The 16,028-nt window shown below is 39.1% G+C and overlaps 1 protein-coding gene across 13 annotated transcripts in view; it reads left to right on the top strand.

The window, feature by feature from the left end:
• Nucleotides 1–16,028, top strand: part of baz2b (bromodomain adjacent to zinc finger domain 2B) — a 233,331-nt gene that overhangs the window by 151,377 nt on the left and 65,926 nt on the right. For all 13 annotated transcript variants that reach the window (XR_004412578.1, XM_033024116.1, XM_033024114.1 and 10 more), the window contains 6 exons: nucleotides 4,599–4,707; nucleotides 5,158–5,259; nucleotides 10,830–11,040; nucleotides 11,121–11,213; nucleotides 11,319–11,380; nucleotides 14,743–14,808. Coding sequence is in view for 12 of the 13 variants with exons in the window: in XM_033024116.1 (XP_032880007.1) it covers nucleotides 4,599–4,707; nucleotides 5,158–5,259; nucleotides 10,830–11,040; nucleotides 11,121–11,213; nucleotides 11,319–11,380; nucleotides 14,743–14,808 (643 nt within the window). In the remaining variant the exon portion in view is untranslated. The remainder of the gene's footprint in view (nucleotides 1–4,598; nucleotides 4,708–5,157; nucleotides 5,260–10,829; nucleotides 11,041–11,120; nucleotides 11,214–11,318; nucleotides 11,381–14,742; nucleotides 14,809–16,028) is intronic.

Raw genomic sequence — 16,028 nt, 5'->3', positions numbered from 1 at the left:
TATGTTTGGAGTGGAAATGTTAATATTTTCAAAGGTGTAGCAGTACAACATGGGTGGGACTTCATGTATATGAATACTTTAAAATGGCAAATAGGGTGAAAATATGAATAAAATATAGAATAAAACCACAATATACTGTAGAATACTACCACTAGTTTGGGTGAATTATGATATCAAGCAGGTTCATAGAATGACGTTGTAAGATGATCCCAGAAGTAATTGACTATAATTATGTGGCAATGATAGAAATGCATAATTTTGTAATAATTTATTGGCGTACAGAAAGTTTTGAAGATGTAAATTAGGTAAAACCTCAAAGCCCATTGAACTAATAAAGAAGGAAGATAGCTAAGGGATTTATTTTCTAAAAATTGTGATATGACATTTAAAAGCTAAGCAGAATCTGGGAAAGATGCTGACTTTTGCATTGCTTTGAAAAAGTTGTTGATAAGTAGTCGAAGCATTGAACAGTGTTATGGAAACGTGCAGATAAGTATACAATTGGCTAGATATGGGCCAAAAGTCCTGTTTCTGCTATTGACAAGGGAAAGGCGATAGGCCTTCATAGTGCTTGTAGTGATGTAATAGGGTGAATAGCCTCTCTTTGCTTTCAGGATTTATGCTTTTGGAACAAAAAGACATAATTTGTTGCCAGATGGTAGCTATTGTAATCAACATTGTGATCCACTATCTTTCCATAACATAGAATTCTCCAAGTAACATTTCTTCTTTCTTTCCCTTACCCTTCACCCCCACCTCAGTGTGTTTCAATTTCTCTCAGCACCTCCCACATCCTCCAGTCACCCTGCTCTTTTCCCCTCTGTTGTACACTCATTTCCCATCCAGGGTCCCAATTTCCTCTCCCCTGTCCCCTTGCACACACATCCCCCAATCCAGCTGTATATTTCACTTGGTTTCTCCCCTAAGTGACACCCTTTTGCTTCCTTTTCACCTCTAGTCTTTGTCACTGACTCCACCCATCGGCCAATCAAACCCACTCTTGTATCCACTGATCACTTGCCAGACTTTGCCCTGCCCCACATCTCTTTTCCAGCTTTCTTCCCTTACAGTATTCAATCTGATGAAGGGGTCTGACCCGAAGCATCGCCTGTCCATAGCCAGACCTGCTGGGTTCCTCCAACATTTCTTTTTGCTCCAGATTCCAGCATCTGTACTTTCTTGCGTGTTTTTGAAAAATAACCCATTTACCCGATATTTTCTGTTAGTTGGTCATTTCTGCAACCATGCTAAAATATTACCTCGATCCCCATGATCACATGCTTTGTGCAGTATCTTTTCTTTTGTGCTATCTTATTGAATGACTTTCAGAAACTCAAACAATTGGGGCCCTTTTATCCCTGCGTGTTCCATCCCCAAATACCTTTCATAAATTTATCAAACATTGCTTCCCTTTTGTAGAACTTTGTTAACTTTTCATAATTATTTTATTATTTGCTATATGTTCTGTCTCTACTTACATAATGGTTTCCATGTATTTTCAAAATTACAAATTTTCAGCTCTCTGGCCTGTAGTGTTCTGCTTCCTGTTTCCTCACTTTAGTGCATAGAGATCAGTAAGTATTTCCTTAAATGAATGCGCACCATAGATTGTAAGAAATAATGCTGGGCTGCTTTCCTAACCGGGTGTTTCAGTTACCTAATAGCAGAATGATTCATAATGCATTTGTTCTGACATGCACAAGTGAAATTAAAAGATGCTCAAACCCATTTTAGAAACATGAGACATAGAAAATAGGTGCAGAAAATGTTGCCCTTCGAGCCAGATTAATTGTGATCATGGCTGACCATCCACAATCAGTACCCCGTGCCTGCCTTCTCCCCATATCCCTTGATTCCGCTAGCCCCCAGAGCTCTATCTAACACTCTTTTAAATTCATCCAGTGAATTGGCCTCTACTGCCTTTTGTGGCAGAGAATTCCACAAATTCACAACTCTCTGGGTGAAATTTTTTTCCCTCATCATCGCTTTTAAATGGCCTCCCCTTTATTCTTAGACTGTGGCCCTTGGTTCTGGACTTCCCCAACATTGGGAAATTATTTCCTGCATCTAGCTTGTCCAAACCTTTTATAATTTTATACGTTTCTATAAGATCCCCTCTTATCCTTTAGATTCCAGTAAATACAAGTCCAGCCTTTCCAATCTTTCCTCATATGACAGTCCCGCCATCCCGGGGATTAACCTTGTGAACCGACGCTGCACTGCCTCAATAGCAAGGATATCCTTCCTCAAATTAGGAGACCAAAGCTGCACACAATACTCCAGATGTGGTCTCACAAGGGCCCTGTGCAACTGCAGAAGGACCTCTTTACTCCCATACTCGAATCCTCTCACTATGAATGCCAACATGTCATTAGCTTTCTTCATTGCCTCTTGTACCTGCATGTTCACTTTCAGTGACTGGTGTTCAAGGCCACTCCGGTCTCGTTGCACTTCCCTTTTTCCTAATCTGACACCATTGAGAAAATAATCTGCCTCCTTGTTCTTGCCGCCAAAGTGGATAATCTCACATGTATCCACATTATACTGCATCTGCCCACTCACTCAATCTGTCCAAGTCACCCAGCAAACTCCTAGCATCCTCTTCGAAGTTCACACTGCCACCTAGCTTTGTGTCATCTGCAAATTTTCTTGTGTTACTTTTAATCCCATCATCTAAATCATTAATATATATTGTAAATAGTTATGGCCTCAGCACCGAGCTTTGTGGCACTCTACTCGCCACTGCCTGCCATTCTGACAGGGACTCTTTATTCCACCTCTTTGTTTCCTGTCTGCCAACCTGCTGGGTTCCATGTCAATACCCTACCCCCAATACCATGTGCTCTAATTTTGCAAACCAGTCTCCTGTGTGGGACCTTATCAAAGGCTTTCTGAAAGTCCAGATACACTACAAACACTGGCTCTCCTTCATCCATTTTACTTGTCAAGTCTTTAAAATATTCCAGAAGATTAGTCAAGCAAGATTTCCCCTCCATGCTGATTTGGACCAATACTTTTACTGCTATCCAAATGCGCTGTTATTACTTCTTAATAATTGACTCCAGCATCTTCCCCACCACCGATGTCAGGCAAAATGGTCTATAATTCCCCATTGTCTCTCGCTCCTTTCTTGAAAAGTTGGACAACATTAGCTATCCTCCAATCCACATGATCTGATCGTGAATCTATAGAACATTGGAAAATGATCACCAATGCATCCACAATTTCTAGAGCCACCTCCTTGGGATGCAAACCATCAGGCCCTGGGGATTTATCATCCTTCAGTCCCATCAGACTACCCAATACTATTTCTCTCCTAATGCAAATTTATTTCAGTTCCTCTGTCTCCCTAGATCCTCTGTCCTCTAGTACATCTGGGAGATTGTTTGTGTCTTCCTTAGTGAAGACAGAACCAAAGTACCTGTTCAACTCTTCTGCCATTTCCTTGTTCCCCATAATAATTTCACCTGTTTCTGACTTCAAGGGACCTACATTTGCCTTTACTAATCTTTTTCTCTTAACATACCTAAAGAAGCTTTTACTATCCTTCTTTATATTCTTGACCAGCTTACCCTCGACTTTATCTTTTCGCCCCATATTGTCCTGTTTGTTACCTTCTGTTGTTCTCAATCCTCTGGCTTCCCGCTACTCTTTGCTATGTGATACACCTTTTCTTTTAGTTTTATTCCATCCCTAACTTCCCTTGTCCGCCACAGTTGCCTCTTACTCCCCTTAGAATCTTTCTTCCTCTTTGGAATGAAATGATCCTGCATCTTCTGGATTATGCCCAGAAATTCCTGCCATTGCTGTTCCACCGTCATTCCTGCTAGGATCCTTTTCCAATCGACCTTGGTCAGCTCCTCTCTCATGCCTTCATAGTCCCCTTTGTTCAACTGCAACAGTGACACTTCTGATTTAACCTACTCTCTCTCAAATTGCAGATTAAAATTTATCATATTATGTGTATCACTACCTCCTACGGTTCTCTTTGCCTTAAATAAAGGAACCGCTATTTTAGTACAGAATGTTTATTAGAATTTGAATCTTTGTGCATTTCCTTCCTTTATTTCATGAGGTAAACAGAAATAATACAGGAATCGAAAATTGCAAATAGAGGCAGGGAGAGACGAAACAAATTCAAATGTAATAATTTTCCTCAAGTCACACATCATCCACAGCATGGGTTGTTTCTAGCAACACATGTTCTCAACCTGGATACCTCAGGAAGCTCTTCTCCTACTTTTCTCTCAACTAGGCGGTCATTGTTTGCATACATGAGCTTTCTGGGTGACTTCCCTGCAGCTGCTCGGCATTGATTTTTTTTCCTCTGTGTTGCCTGAGTGGCTAGTGATGCGGTAGGGGAATCGTTCAATCACACGGTAATTCACTGGAAATTGTTGGTAATTATTTCATAGCCCAGCCAGTTCTTTTCTTGCAGCTAAAATAAATTGTGTTCTGTGATGAGTATATGCAAGGGGGAAGTGGTCAGTATTCAAATATTACTGTTCCAAACCCTAAACATGCTCGTGAGAAACAACAGTGAAGCTGTTTGAGATTGTCGCTTGTCATTTCAAATTAATTTGTTTCTCTGTTATTAGGTGGCAGAGAGAAACCCGGATTAAGACTGTCAGTGGCCGTCTTCAGGGAGAGGTGATTTATTATGCTCCTTGTGGGAAAAAACTTCGCCAGTACCCTGAAGTAATAAAGGTATTTGGTGCATCTTAAATCGTTGAATCTCAATTGAATTCAGTTAGCCTATAAATAACATGAATTGCTTTTCTACATGCCAATGCAATGTTCTACTGTCTATTTTTACAAGTTTCAATTTTGCTATGGTAAAAATATTTTGTTTGCATCCTAAAAATAAACCTTTGTGAACTATGTCATGGATTTATCCTTTCTGATGGAAAATCCCATGATAAAACATTTAAAGTAATTATAGTAATTGCTTGTAATGTTAACATGCAGTGGTCTGTTTGAAACTGCAATGTTAATTGATATCCTTTATTTCTAAAAATTACCTGCCATGTAACTTGCTAGTGTTACATTCATTTTAAATACATTCTCAGAGGTTTGGTCTTTATTAACTATTTGTAAAGTCTGTTTTAAAAAATATATGATTCAAATAATTCTTTGTATTTATCTCCTCTTTTGCAGTACCTTACAAGGAATGGAGTAGCTGATATTACAAGGGACAACTTTAGCTTCAGTTCAAAAATGAGTGTTGGTGACTTCTATGAAGCCAGAGATGGGCCTCAGGTAATGCAAGCCTTGGATGGCCTTTTCAGTCATAGCTTTGTACTTCATATGAGGGACTGAGGCACCTTAAACCAGGATGATCTGTGGTTCAAGCTCCAGTTTATGACATTTTCCACTGTGCCAGAGTGTGCTACTCTGGTGTATGTTATAGCTGTGAGCAAAAGATGGAGAAGATTATGAAGCTCGAAAGGAAAAAAAAAATTGTCAGAAAAGGTAATAGAAGGTAATTGGTTCTACTAAGTCTGAAGAAGAGTCCCAACCCAAAATGTCACCTGTCCATTCCCTCCGTAGAAGCTGCTCAACCGCTGAGTTACTCCAGCACTTTGTGTTTAGTTCTATGTACTCGTAGTAGGACTCAGTTAAGGAGGAAGTGTTGTGGGGGAAGCTAAACCTGGATAATATAGGATCACTTTTGCTGGCATGTAATTTCTGAAGGAGAAATTGAATAACATCAGCAATTTTATGATTATTTATTATTTATAAATTCGACTTTTATCATCAAATTTCATTTGTATAGAGCAATAACATCTGAACATTATTTAAGGTCAATCAACCCGAGGAAAGCCGGTCAGGAGGAGCGGAACTTTGTAACATTTTAGTCCAGCAAGACTTAATTTCTTAGTGTGGAAATAGAACATGCATCAGACTTAATTAAAAATATTAATGGATATAAAACCAGTTATTTTTATATACATCTTGAAACAATTAAACCTGCTAATTTTGCTTTTCTGAAAGTCTGGCATAAAACTTTTTTTAATTGTAAATGAGAATCATACATGCAGCAGCAACAACCACTTAAACATGTGGATGTAGGTTTTAATTGAGATATTCTGAATAGCAATGCAGATCAAAGTTGCAATATCATGGAGACTCCCATTAGCTTGAGAATAGTAATTGTAAAACATGAGGTTTATTTCAAGGATCACATTTCTTACAGTAACACCATGCAGAAGGAACAAGTCAAATGTACTGTAGTTCCTCATACTGAGGCTTAAAATATCCTCTTGGGATGTGCATATCCAGTCGCTAAACTACATGTCCTGTAGGCCATGTACAAAATGTAGATATTTATAAATGATGTACATTTTATGATTCTTCATTTCAGTTGTAAAAGTTCAAAATTCTAGGTGAAAAATTGGGACAAGCCACCGCCTCAGAATTTGGAGACCAACTATTTCCATGTACCTTTCCGTATTACCTTATCATTAATTGGTACAAGATCTTGAGTCAAGAGTGTTTATTTGTCATATGCAGCAGATGTGAAGTGGAACGATTAAATTCTTACTTACAGTAGTTTGGCAGGCATATTAGACGCAAAAATAAATGTACAATAACTAATAATTTCTTCTAAGTGAATTGGACCTTGACACTGCAAAAGCCAAGGTATGTTGAGCAACTATTGTAGTGCAAATTCTTTAGTGGTTCGCTGCTGAGGTCTGGTTGAAGTTCAGGTTGTGCAGGGTGGTTCAAGAATCCAATGGCTGACATTCTTGAACCTGGAGGTAACAGTTCTTAGGCTCCTGCTCCGTCCTACTAATGGTGCTACGGAAAAGGAATATGGCCAGGGTGATGTGGGATCTTGTTATTAATTGCCTTCTTTGCACCTGTTACGGTTAAAACGATTTCTGGTAAGCAAAAGGCACCCTGGAGAAAAGCTGCTTTTGTAACAGCCCAGAAAAGAGAATGCCGGAAAGCTGAGCGCATCTGGCGGAAAACAAAACTTCATATTCACCATGACATCTATAAAGAGAGCCTCCGTGCCTACAATTTAGACTTAAAAAGTGCTAGAGAAACATTTTTCTCCAATATCATTAACAACAACACTAATAAGGCAAAAATCCTATTTGCAACTGTTGACAGACTGACCAACCCCCCAACACAAATACCACCTGAACTCCATTCCACGCAGAAATGCAATGAGTTTGCATTATTTTATACAGATAAAATTGAAGGCATCAATATCACCGCCATCAATAGACGTGCCATCAATATCACCGCTTCAAACAAAAATGTTGGATCACCACCCTGTTTAGGCAAAGGTAACGTAGCAATGATGACATGCTTTAATGTCATAGACTCTAAAACTCTTGTGGAAACTGTGACACAACTAAGGCCATCCACCTGCTGCCTTGATGCTTTACCTACCAACTTCTTTAAGAATGTTTTTGACTGCCTAGCAATAGACATACTGCAAATAGTTAACAGCTCTCTTCAATCAGGCAATTTCCCAAAAGCCTTGAAAACTGCAGTTATTAAACCTCTTTTAAAAAAGCGGAGCCTAGATGCCTCTATTATTAACAACTATAGACCAATATCTAACCTATCTTTCATAAGTAAAATCATTGAGAAAGTTGTCCTCCAGCAACTTAATCACTTCCTGGCTTCAACTGGCTGCTACGACAACTTCCAGTCAGGATTTCGACCTCTTCATAGCACCGAGACCGCCCTTATTAAAGTTGTAAACGACATCCGTCTTAACACAGACTCTGGCAAAGTTTCAATATTAATGCTATTAGACCTCAGTGCTGCATTCGACACTGTTGATCACTCAATACTTTTGGACAGGTTGGAAAAATGGGTGGGGCTCTCAGGCACAGTCTTAAGTTGGTTCAGGTCATATCTACAAGATAGGAACTATTTTGTTTCCATTGGCGACTTTGTATCAGAACCAACCAACCGTCCCGCAAGGTTCGATCTTAGGGCCCTCTTTATTCAACATCTACATGCTCCCACTAGGGCAAATCATGCGAAATAATAATATTGACCACCACTGCTATGCCGATGACACTCAAATCTATGTAGCGCTATCACCAAATGACTATCGCCCCATAGATCTGCTGTGCCAGTGCATTGAGCAAGTCAAAGACTGGATGTGCCAAAATTTTCTCCAACTAAATAAGGACAAAACGGAGATAATTGTTTTTGGTGCTAAAAAAGAAAGGCTTAAAGTAACCCACCACCTTCACTCTCTGTCCCTGAAAACTTCAAACAAAGCCAGAAATCTTGGGGTCATTATGGATTCAGATTTAAATTTCGACAGTCACATCAAATCAGCAACAAAATCGGCCTACTATCACCTCAAAAACGTAGCAAGATTAAGAGAACTCATGTCAGCTCAAGACTTAGAAAAACTTGTACATGCCTTTATTACTAGTAGGCTAGATTATTGTAACGGTCTCCTTGCAGGTCTTCTGAAAAAAACTGTCAGGCAGCTACAGCTTGTTCAGAAAGCTGTTGCTAGAGTTCTAACAAAGACCAAAAAATTTGAACACATTACACCAATTCTTAAATCCTTACATTGGCTACCTGTATGTCAGAGAATTGATTTTAAAATCCTGCTGCTCACCTATAAATCACTACATGGTTTAGGACCAAAGTATATCACTGACATGCTTCCACTATATAAGCCTTCTAGACCTAAGATCTAAGATCTTCTGAAACCAATCTGTTAGTGATTCCCAGAGTAAATACAAAACATGGGAAAGCAGGATTTAGTTACTATGCAACAAATAGCTGGAATAAACTTCCTGAAGATTTAAGACTTGCCTCAACTTTGACCACTTTTAAAACAAGACTGAAAACTTTTATGTTTACTTTAGCTTTCAGCTAAATCTTAACTACATTGCACTTTTAACTTTTGCACTTTTTATAATGCATTTTTAATTTTGCTTTTCTTTTCTTTTAGTTCTTCTATTTTATATCATTTTATTATTTCATTTTATTGTATGACATGTTTTTACGTGAAGCACTTTGAGTCTGCCTCGTGTATAAAATGTGCTATATAAATAAAATTGCCTTGCCTTCTTGAGGCAGCACTGCCTGTAGGTCCCTTCGATGGTGGGGAGGTCAGTACCTGTGGTGGACCGAGCAAAATAATATTATTGCTTAACATGGAAAAGTGACTAAATCTTGAAGGGAATAACATCTAATGGTCTGGAAAATCTGCTAGTTCAGTACCATCAAAGACCTGACAATGCTGGATTATCAATTTTACTGTATTCCATCATGATTTCAGTCTTAAATGACAGTTCATCTTCAGGACAATACACATCTAATGTGCTGTTCAAAGAGCACCTTGCCATTGAGTTTAACAGGTTTGGTAGGTTGCCCAGGAATCCCAGTTTACCTGTGTGAGAAGTTTCTTCCGTTTGTCTAGTACTATGTCAGTTTTGTTATGGAGCACTCAATTGCATTCAAAGAAATAAAAATGTGCTTCAATAGCTGAGCCTGTGGGAATTCATATAACGTATCTCAGGTTTAAATGGTCAAAACCTTCTTTAGTTTTAGAGATACAGCATGGCAATAGGCTCTTCAGCCCTCCGAGTCTGCGCCAACCAGCGATCCCCGCAAAATACTTACGCTATCCTACATACACGAGGGACAATTTACAATTTTACCAAGCCAATTAAACTGCAAACCTGTACGTTTTTGGAGTGTGGGAGGAAAATGGAAATCTTGGAGAAAATCCACGCAGGTCACGGGGAGAACGTACAAACTCCATACAAACAGCACCCGCAGTCAGGATTGAATCCAGATCTGTGGTGCTTTAAGGTGGCAACTCTACCATTGCGCCACCATGCCTTTCTCTTGAGACTACTGGAAAGAGACTGAGAACCTTCTGTCATGGTGTCAGACCAACCTGGCCTTTGAAGTTAACAAGACAAGGCAGAAGAGTTGTTTGTTGTCCAAAGGAAGCAGGGTTGTGAACTGTCCTCATCAATGGAGCTGCCCTGGAGAAGCTTCAGTTTCCTTGGCATCCATATCACCTGCCAAACACTGGTGCAATGAGTTTTCTTGGGTATCTGAGAAGATTTGGCATATCCACAAGGATTCTCTTGAACTTCTACTGATGCGCTATTGAAAGTATTCTGATGGTATGCATCTTGGCTTGATATGGGAACTGTCCTACTCTTTATTGTCTGAACCTGCAGAGAATGGTGAATACAGCCCAGTCCATCACATGCTTGTCACTTCCTTCCATTCAATCCATCTTCCCAATGCATTACAGGAAGGCTGGAAATATTATCAAGGATGCTTGCCACCCAGGCCATTCTCTTTTCCCTCTTCTATTTTCTGAGAAAATACAGGAACTTGAATACCTGGACATTCAGACTTAAGTGCCTCTCAGATTCCTTTATGTTTTTAAATTGGGAAAGGGAATTTGTAAGTCTTTTCTCGAGGCAGCAACTCTAAATTAAATAAAGTATCCAGCCTGTGATACAGTGTATGTGAAAAGATATACTGTAAATCTTCCAGGCCAGGAGTTATCTGACAGTGGAAAACATTATGGAGCTAAAATAAAAATCTGAAACATAAACAGAAAATGCTTATTATGTGAAATAATTGACTTCAATTTTGAGAATCTTGTGTTGTGGTCTGTGCAGCGTCAAGTTGAGGTACTATTCCCATTTTGGTTGAATCTTTGGCGAGCTAATCTATGAAAGATTATTTTATCATTAAAATAAAAGTGCAATACTGCATTAATTAATCTATGAACTTAATGAGGTTTAATTAAACATTGAAAGGTGGAACTCAGACCAATATTTAAGAAAGTCTTGCATTTATTTCAGGGTATGCACTGGTGCCGTTTAAAAAACGAGGAAATAATGATCAAAATAAAGGCAATGGAAGGGCGGCGAGGCCGCCCACCAAATCCAGAAAAACAACGTGCTCGAGATGAGTCAAAAATGAAACGTCGCAAAGGCAGGCCTCCAAATATTGCAAGGCCAGACTTGCAAAAGACCTGTGATGTAAAATTGTTGCGAAAATTGGAAGCCCAAGGTAAACATGTATAAATAAATAGTCCCACATTTTATAATCACGTTAAAGTTACTTAATGAATGTTTTTGACATGTATGCAGCCTACGCAAGGAAAGCAGCAGAATTAAAGATGTTGCAGAAACTTGAAAAGCAGGCATTGGCACAACGGGCTAAGGAAGCTAGAAAACAACAAGGTAAGTACTGAAGGAAATTATAGTTAGATATTCTGCAAAAAAATTATCAAATTTTGGATTGTTTATTTACACCAGCTGAATTTACTGGGCAAATATTCTTTCCAGCAATAATGGCAGCAGAAGAAAAGCGAAAACAAAAGGAACATCTAAAGATGATGAGACAGCAGGTACTCTCCTATGTGTGTCATTTGCTGCTTTGAAGATTACCAGCTTTGTAACTATCTGTCATTTAAGTCTTTACATTTCATATATATATATATAATATCTCTCCCTCTCCCTCTCCCTCTCCCTCTCCCTCTCCCTCTCTCTCTCCCTCTCCCTCTCCCTCTCCCTCTCTCTGTGTCTCTCCCTCTCTCTCCCCCTCTCTCTCCATCTCTCCCTCTCTCCCTCTCTCCCTCCCTCCCTCCCTCCCTCTCCCTTCCCCTCTCCCTCCTGCCCTCCCTCTCCCCCTCCCCCTCCCCCTCCCCCTCCCCCCTCGCTCTCTCCCTCTTTTTTATCTTTCTCTCTTTCTCTCCCTCTCTTTCCCTTTCTCTCTTTCTCTCACTCTCTTTTTCGCCCTCTTTCTCTCCCTCTTTCTCTCCCTCCCTTTCATGCAACTGTTATATTTTCCATGTACATCAGATATATTCATATGCAATTTCAAAAATGTATGAGTTATGTATGATTTATTCATTCAGAAAATATTCGGAACCTTTCACTTTTTCCATATTTTGTTACGTTACAGCCTAATTTTAAAATGGATTAAATTCATTTATCAATCATAAATCTACACACAATACCCCAGAATGAAGAGGCGAAAACAGGTGTTTAGGAATTTTTGCAAAGTAATTAAAAATAAATAACTGAAATATCATATTTACATAACTATTCAGACGCTTTGCTATGAAACTCAAAATTGAGCTTCGGTTCATCCTGTTTCCATTGATTATCCTTGAGATGTTTCTACAACTTGCTTGGAGTCCACCAGTGGTAAATTAAATTGATTGGAAATGATTTGGAAAGGCACACACCTGTCTATATAAGGTCCTACAGTTGACAGTGCATGTCAGAGGAAAAACCAAGCCATGAAGAAGAAGGATTTGTCCGTAGACCTCCGAGCCAGGATTGTGTCGAGACACAGATCTGGGGAAAGGTATAAAACAATTTCTGCAGTATTGCAGGTCCCGAAGAGCACAGTGGCCTCCGTCATTCTTAAATGGAAGAACTTTGGAACCACAAGCACTCTTCATATAACTGGCCGCCCGGCCAAACTGAGCAATCGGGGGAGAAGGGCCTTGGTCAGGGAGGTGACCAAGAACCCGATGGTCACTCTGACAGAGCTCCAGAGTTCCTCTGTGGAGATTGGAGAACCCTCCGGATGGACAACTATATCTGCAGCACTCCACCAATCAGGTCTTTATGGTAGAGTGGCCGGACGGAAGCCACTCCTCAGTAAAAGGCACATGACAGCCCGCTTGGAGTTTGCCAAAAGGGTTGGTTTCTCTGGTGCTCTGGTCTGATGAAACCAAGATTGAACTCTTTGGCCTGAATGCCAAGCGTCACATCTGGAGGTAACCAGGCACCGCTCATTACCTGGCCAATACCATACCTATGGTGAAGCATGGTTGTGGCAGTATCATGCTGTGGGGATGTTTTTCAACGGCAGGAACTGGGACCCTAGTCAAGATCGAGGGAAAGATGTACGGAGCAAAGTACAAAGAGATCCTTGATGAAAACCTGCTCCAGAGCGTTCTGGACCTCAGACTGGAGCAGAGGTTCACATTCCAACAGGACAACGACCCTAAGTACACAACTAAGACAACGCAGGAGTGGCTTCGTGGCGTCTGTGAATGTCCTTGAGTGACCCAGCCAGAGCCCGGAATTGAACCCGATCGAACATCCTTGAGGGACCTGAAAATAGCTGTGCATCGACGCTCCCCATCCAACCTGACAGCTTGAGAGGATCTGCGGAGAAGAATGGGAGAAATTACCCAAATACAGGTGTGCCAAGCTTGTAGCATCATACCCAAGAAGATGAGGTTGTAATAGCTGCCAAAGGTGCCTCAACAAAGTACTGAGTAAAAGATCTGAATACTTATGTAAATGTGATATTTCAGTTATTTATTTTTAATTACTTTGCAAAAATTTCTAAACAACTGTTTTCGCTTTTTTATTACAGGGTATTGTGTGTAGTTTGATGATTTAAAAAAAAAAGAATTTAGTCCATTTTAGAATAAGGCTGTAATGTAACAAAATTTGGAAAAAGTGAAGGGGTCTGAATACTTTCTGAATGCACTGTAACTTGTCTCCTAATAATGCATAATGTATTTTTACATATTCTATTTGTATTGGTTGCCTGAGCTCCTCACTGTTCTTGTTAACCTGGCTAAGCGATTTCACAATCTTGGTATTTTTTCCACACCTCCAGCAGTTTTCTCCTGATCCTCTTTGTAATCTCCTCCAGCCATAATGTCCTGAAAAATGAAATTCCTCCGGTAACTGCTTGCTTGTTCCCAGTGTTAATCCCTCCATCAGCAGGCAGTTGAGGCTTCAGCTGCTGACCTCAGGTCATCCCTTCCTAACCTCTCAGGGCAATGTTAGCCAACTTTCCAAACAATCCAGACTCACATTACGAACATGTCACCAGTTATTGCTGTGCTTCGGATTCTAAGAATGCTGGTAATAGAAATATATAGTTCATAGCTGTGAAGTGTCCAAAGCTATTCATTTGGGTAGGATTATTATAGCAATGTTTTCCTAAAGTAAAACGTTTTCCTAAATCAGACAGGATCTGAACTTGACCTGGGAAGGTTTTATGACTATGTCAAAAGAAGAACATTGTTCAATTGTTTTTTTTTGATGAGCATAAATGTAGGTGACTACAAAAAAAATTAATAAGCATACAGAAAAAGTAATTAACATGATTGACAGGATTTGCAGCATTACATTTGTAACAATTGCACATTCCAGTTAAAGCATAATTACAAACACTATATTTTGCTTCATCTTTGTGCAATGCATCTCTGGACTTAATATATTGAAAAAAGATTAAATCTTGTAGTGCATAACAAATATAGTGAATGATATATACTGAAATATTTTAATATTTAACAGCTGCAAATGTTACATAATTCTGTGAATGTGTGTGTGTATATAAATATAATTACTTGGGTAATTCATTTTGAACAGATTATCAGAAAAGTGGCCATCGCAGCAACATGCATTTAATCTTATTGTTAAATGAGCATTAATTCAAATGAAATATACAGATCTAGAAGTTTGTGCATAAAACCTAGCCAGCTTTAAAACAACTTTGTATTTTTGTTACCTGAGTGCCATTCCCAATGAAGGCAATTTTCAAAGCTTTTATCTTCAATATTCGTGCCCTCCAGAAATGGTACTCAGATCCACAGGTAAACAATGAAATATTCCTATGTCTGTGCCTTTGTATTTCCAGTATAATCTTGTTTGTTATTCATTATCCACGGACAAAATTATTGCAAACATATGAAATTTAATTAGTGTTGATTCTGTGTTTATTTCTTGACAGGAGAAAATCAGAAGAATTCAGCAGATTAGGATGGAAAAAGAATTGAGAGCTCAGCAAATGTTAGAGGTAGAATCACAATGGGGTTTATTTTGCATGTTATAGTTTAAAATATGTTATCTGATGTGATATGTAGATGGTTCAGTTTTGTGTTTTGCAGTGTATGTGTAAGGGCTATTCCAGAATCTGATGCATAAGCAGGTTACATTTCTAAGCAATCTTAATTTGTGTGAAAGCAAAAAACAGCTAAAGGGAAGACGTGAAAGATGAACAAAGAAATGTGATAAATTCATGGATTATTAGGAAATTAGAATTATTTTGCCAAAATGATCTTTGGGTAAAACTATAAACTTTATAATTCCAAAAAAGAACCTGGAACCTCCACCAAAGACACAGAGCCATGGAGGATCCAGTTTTCGATAACTTAATTAGAGCTAATTTGAAAAATATTCTATTCCACCCTCCATTGCGGATATCCAGTAGCTGCTTAAAACAGAAGAAACCTATTCAGATGCCCCTCTACAAAATGTTTTTTTTTCTTTTCTATTTATGTCTACGTGGTGGAATGTAAATCATCTTATCTACCATAATCATTTGACAGTGTTCTCAAATCTTCAAGGATCGTCAACATGTACAATACCGTCATTCTTCTTGGGCTTGGGCCTGCCTATTTGATTCACAATCCAGACATTCAAACGATGTGAATTATGTGGTTTCAAGTTTTTTTATTTAAAGGTAACATTTATCCAAATGCTGAAAACCGCTCTTTCACAGAAGCCAGAATTCCAATCCTTCCTTGTTTGTTTTGTGACGTGGTTTTATTAAGGAGGCATTAGCACTTGCTAAAATTCCGACATCTATCTTTATCACAGAAATAGATAGCTAAAGGTGGTAAATCCCAGTTCCCTGTAAAACTGGCAACATTTCCATTTCCAAGCCCAAAGTTTCAACATAAAACATCTGGAATGTGGAGTAAGTTCTTTCAGGCATTTCTAATATTCTATAGAGATACACGAGTGCAGACAGTGGAATCTTGAGACAAGAATATGACCGATGGAGTCTTTTTTTCCTAATATTCCTCCAGCAGTCTGTTTTTTTTTTAAAAGCTTCTATAAACAGTTTAGGATTATAGTTACAACTTTATTTCAGAGCTGTATTTTGCTTAAAACATTTCCCTGCAGTTTCCTCCCCCTACTTTCAGTCTGTAGAAGGGTCCCGACCCAAAACATCACCCAGCCTTTTTCTCCAGAGATGCTGCTTGACCCGCTGAGTTACTCCAGCACTGTGTC

Source organism: Amblyraja radiata, chromosome 7, assembly GCF_010909765.2.
Source record: "Amblyraja radiata isolate CabotCenter1 chromosome 7, sAmbRad1.1.pri, whole genome shotgun sequence".
Lineage (NCBI taxonomy): Eukaryota > Metazoa > Chordata > Chondrichthyes > Rajiformes > Rajidae > Amblyraja > Amblyraja radiata.
The sequence above is the reverse complement of the archived record's forward strand: the minus strand, read 5'-3'. Positions and strand labels throughout refer to the sequence as shown.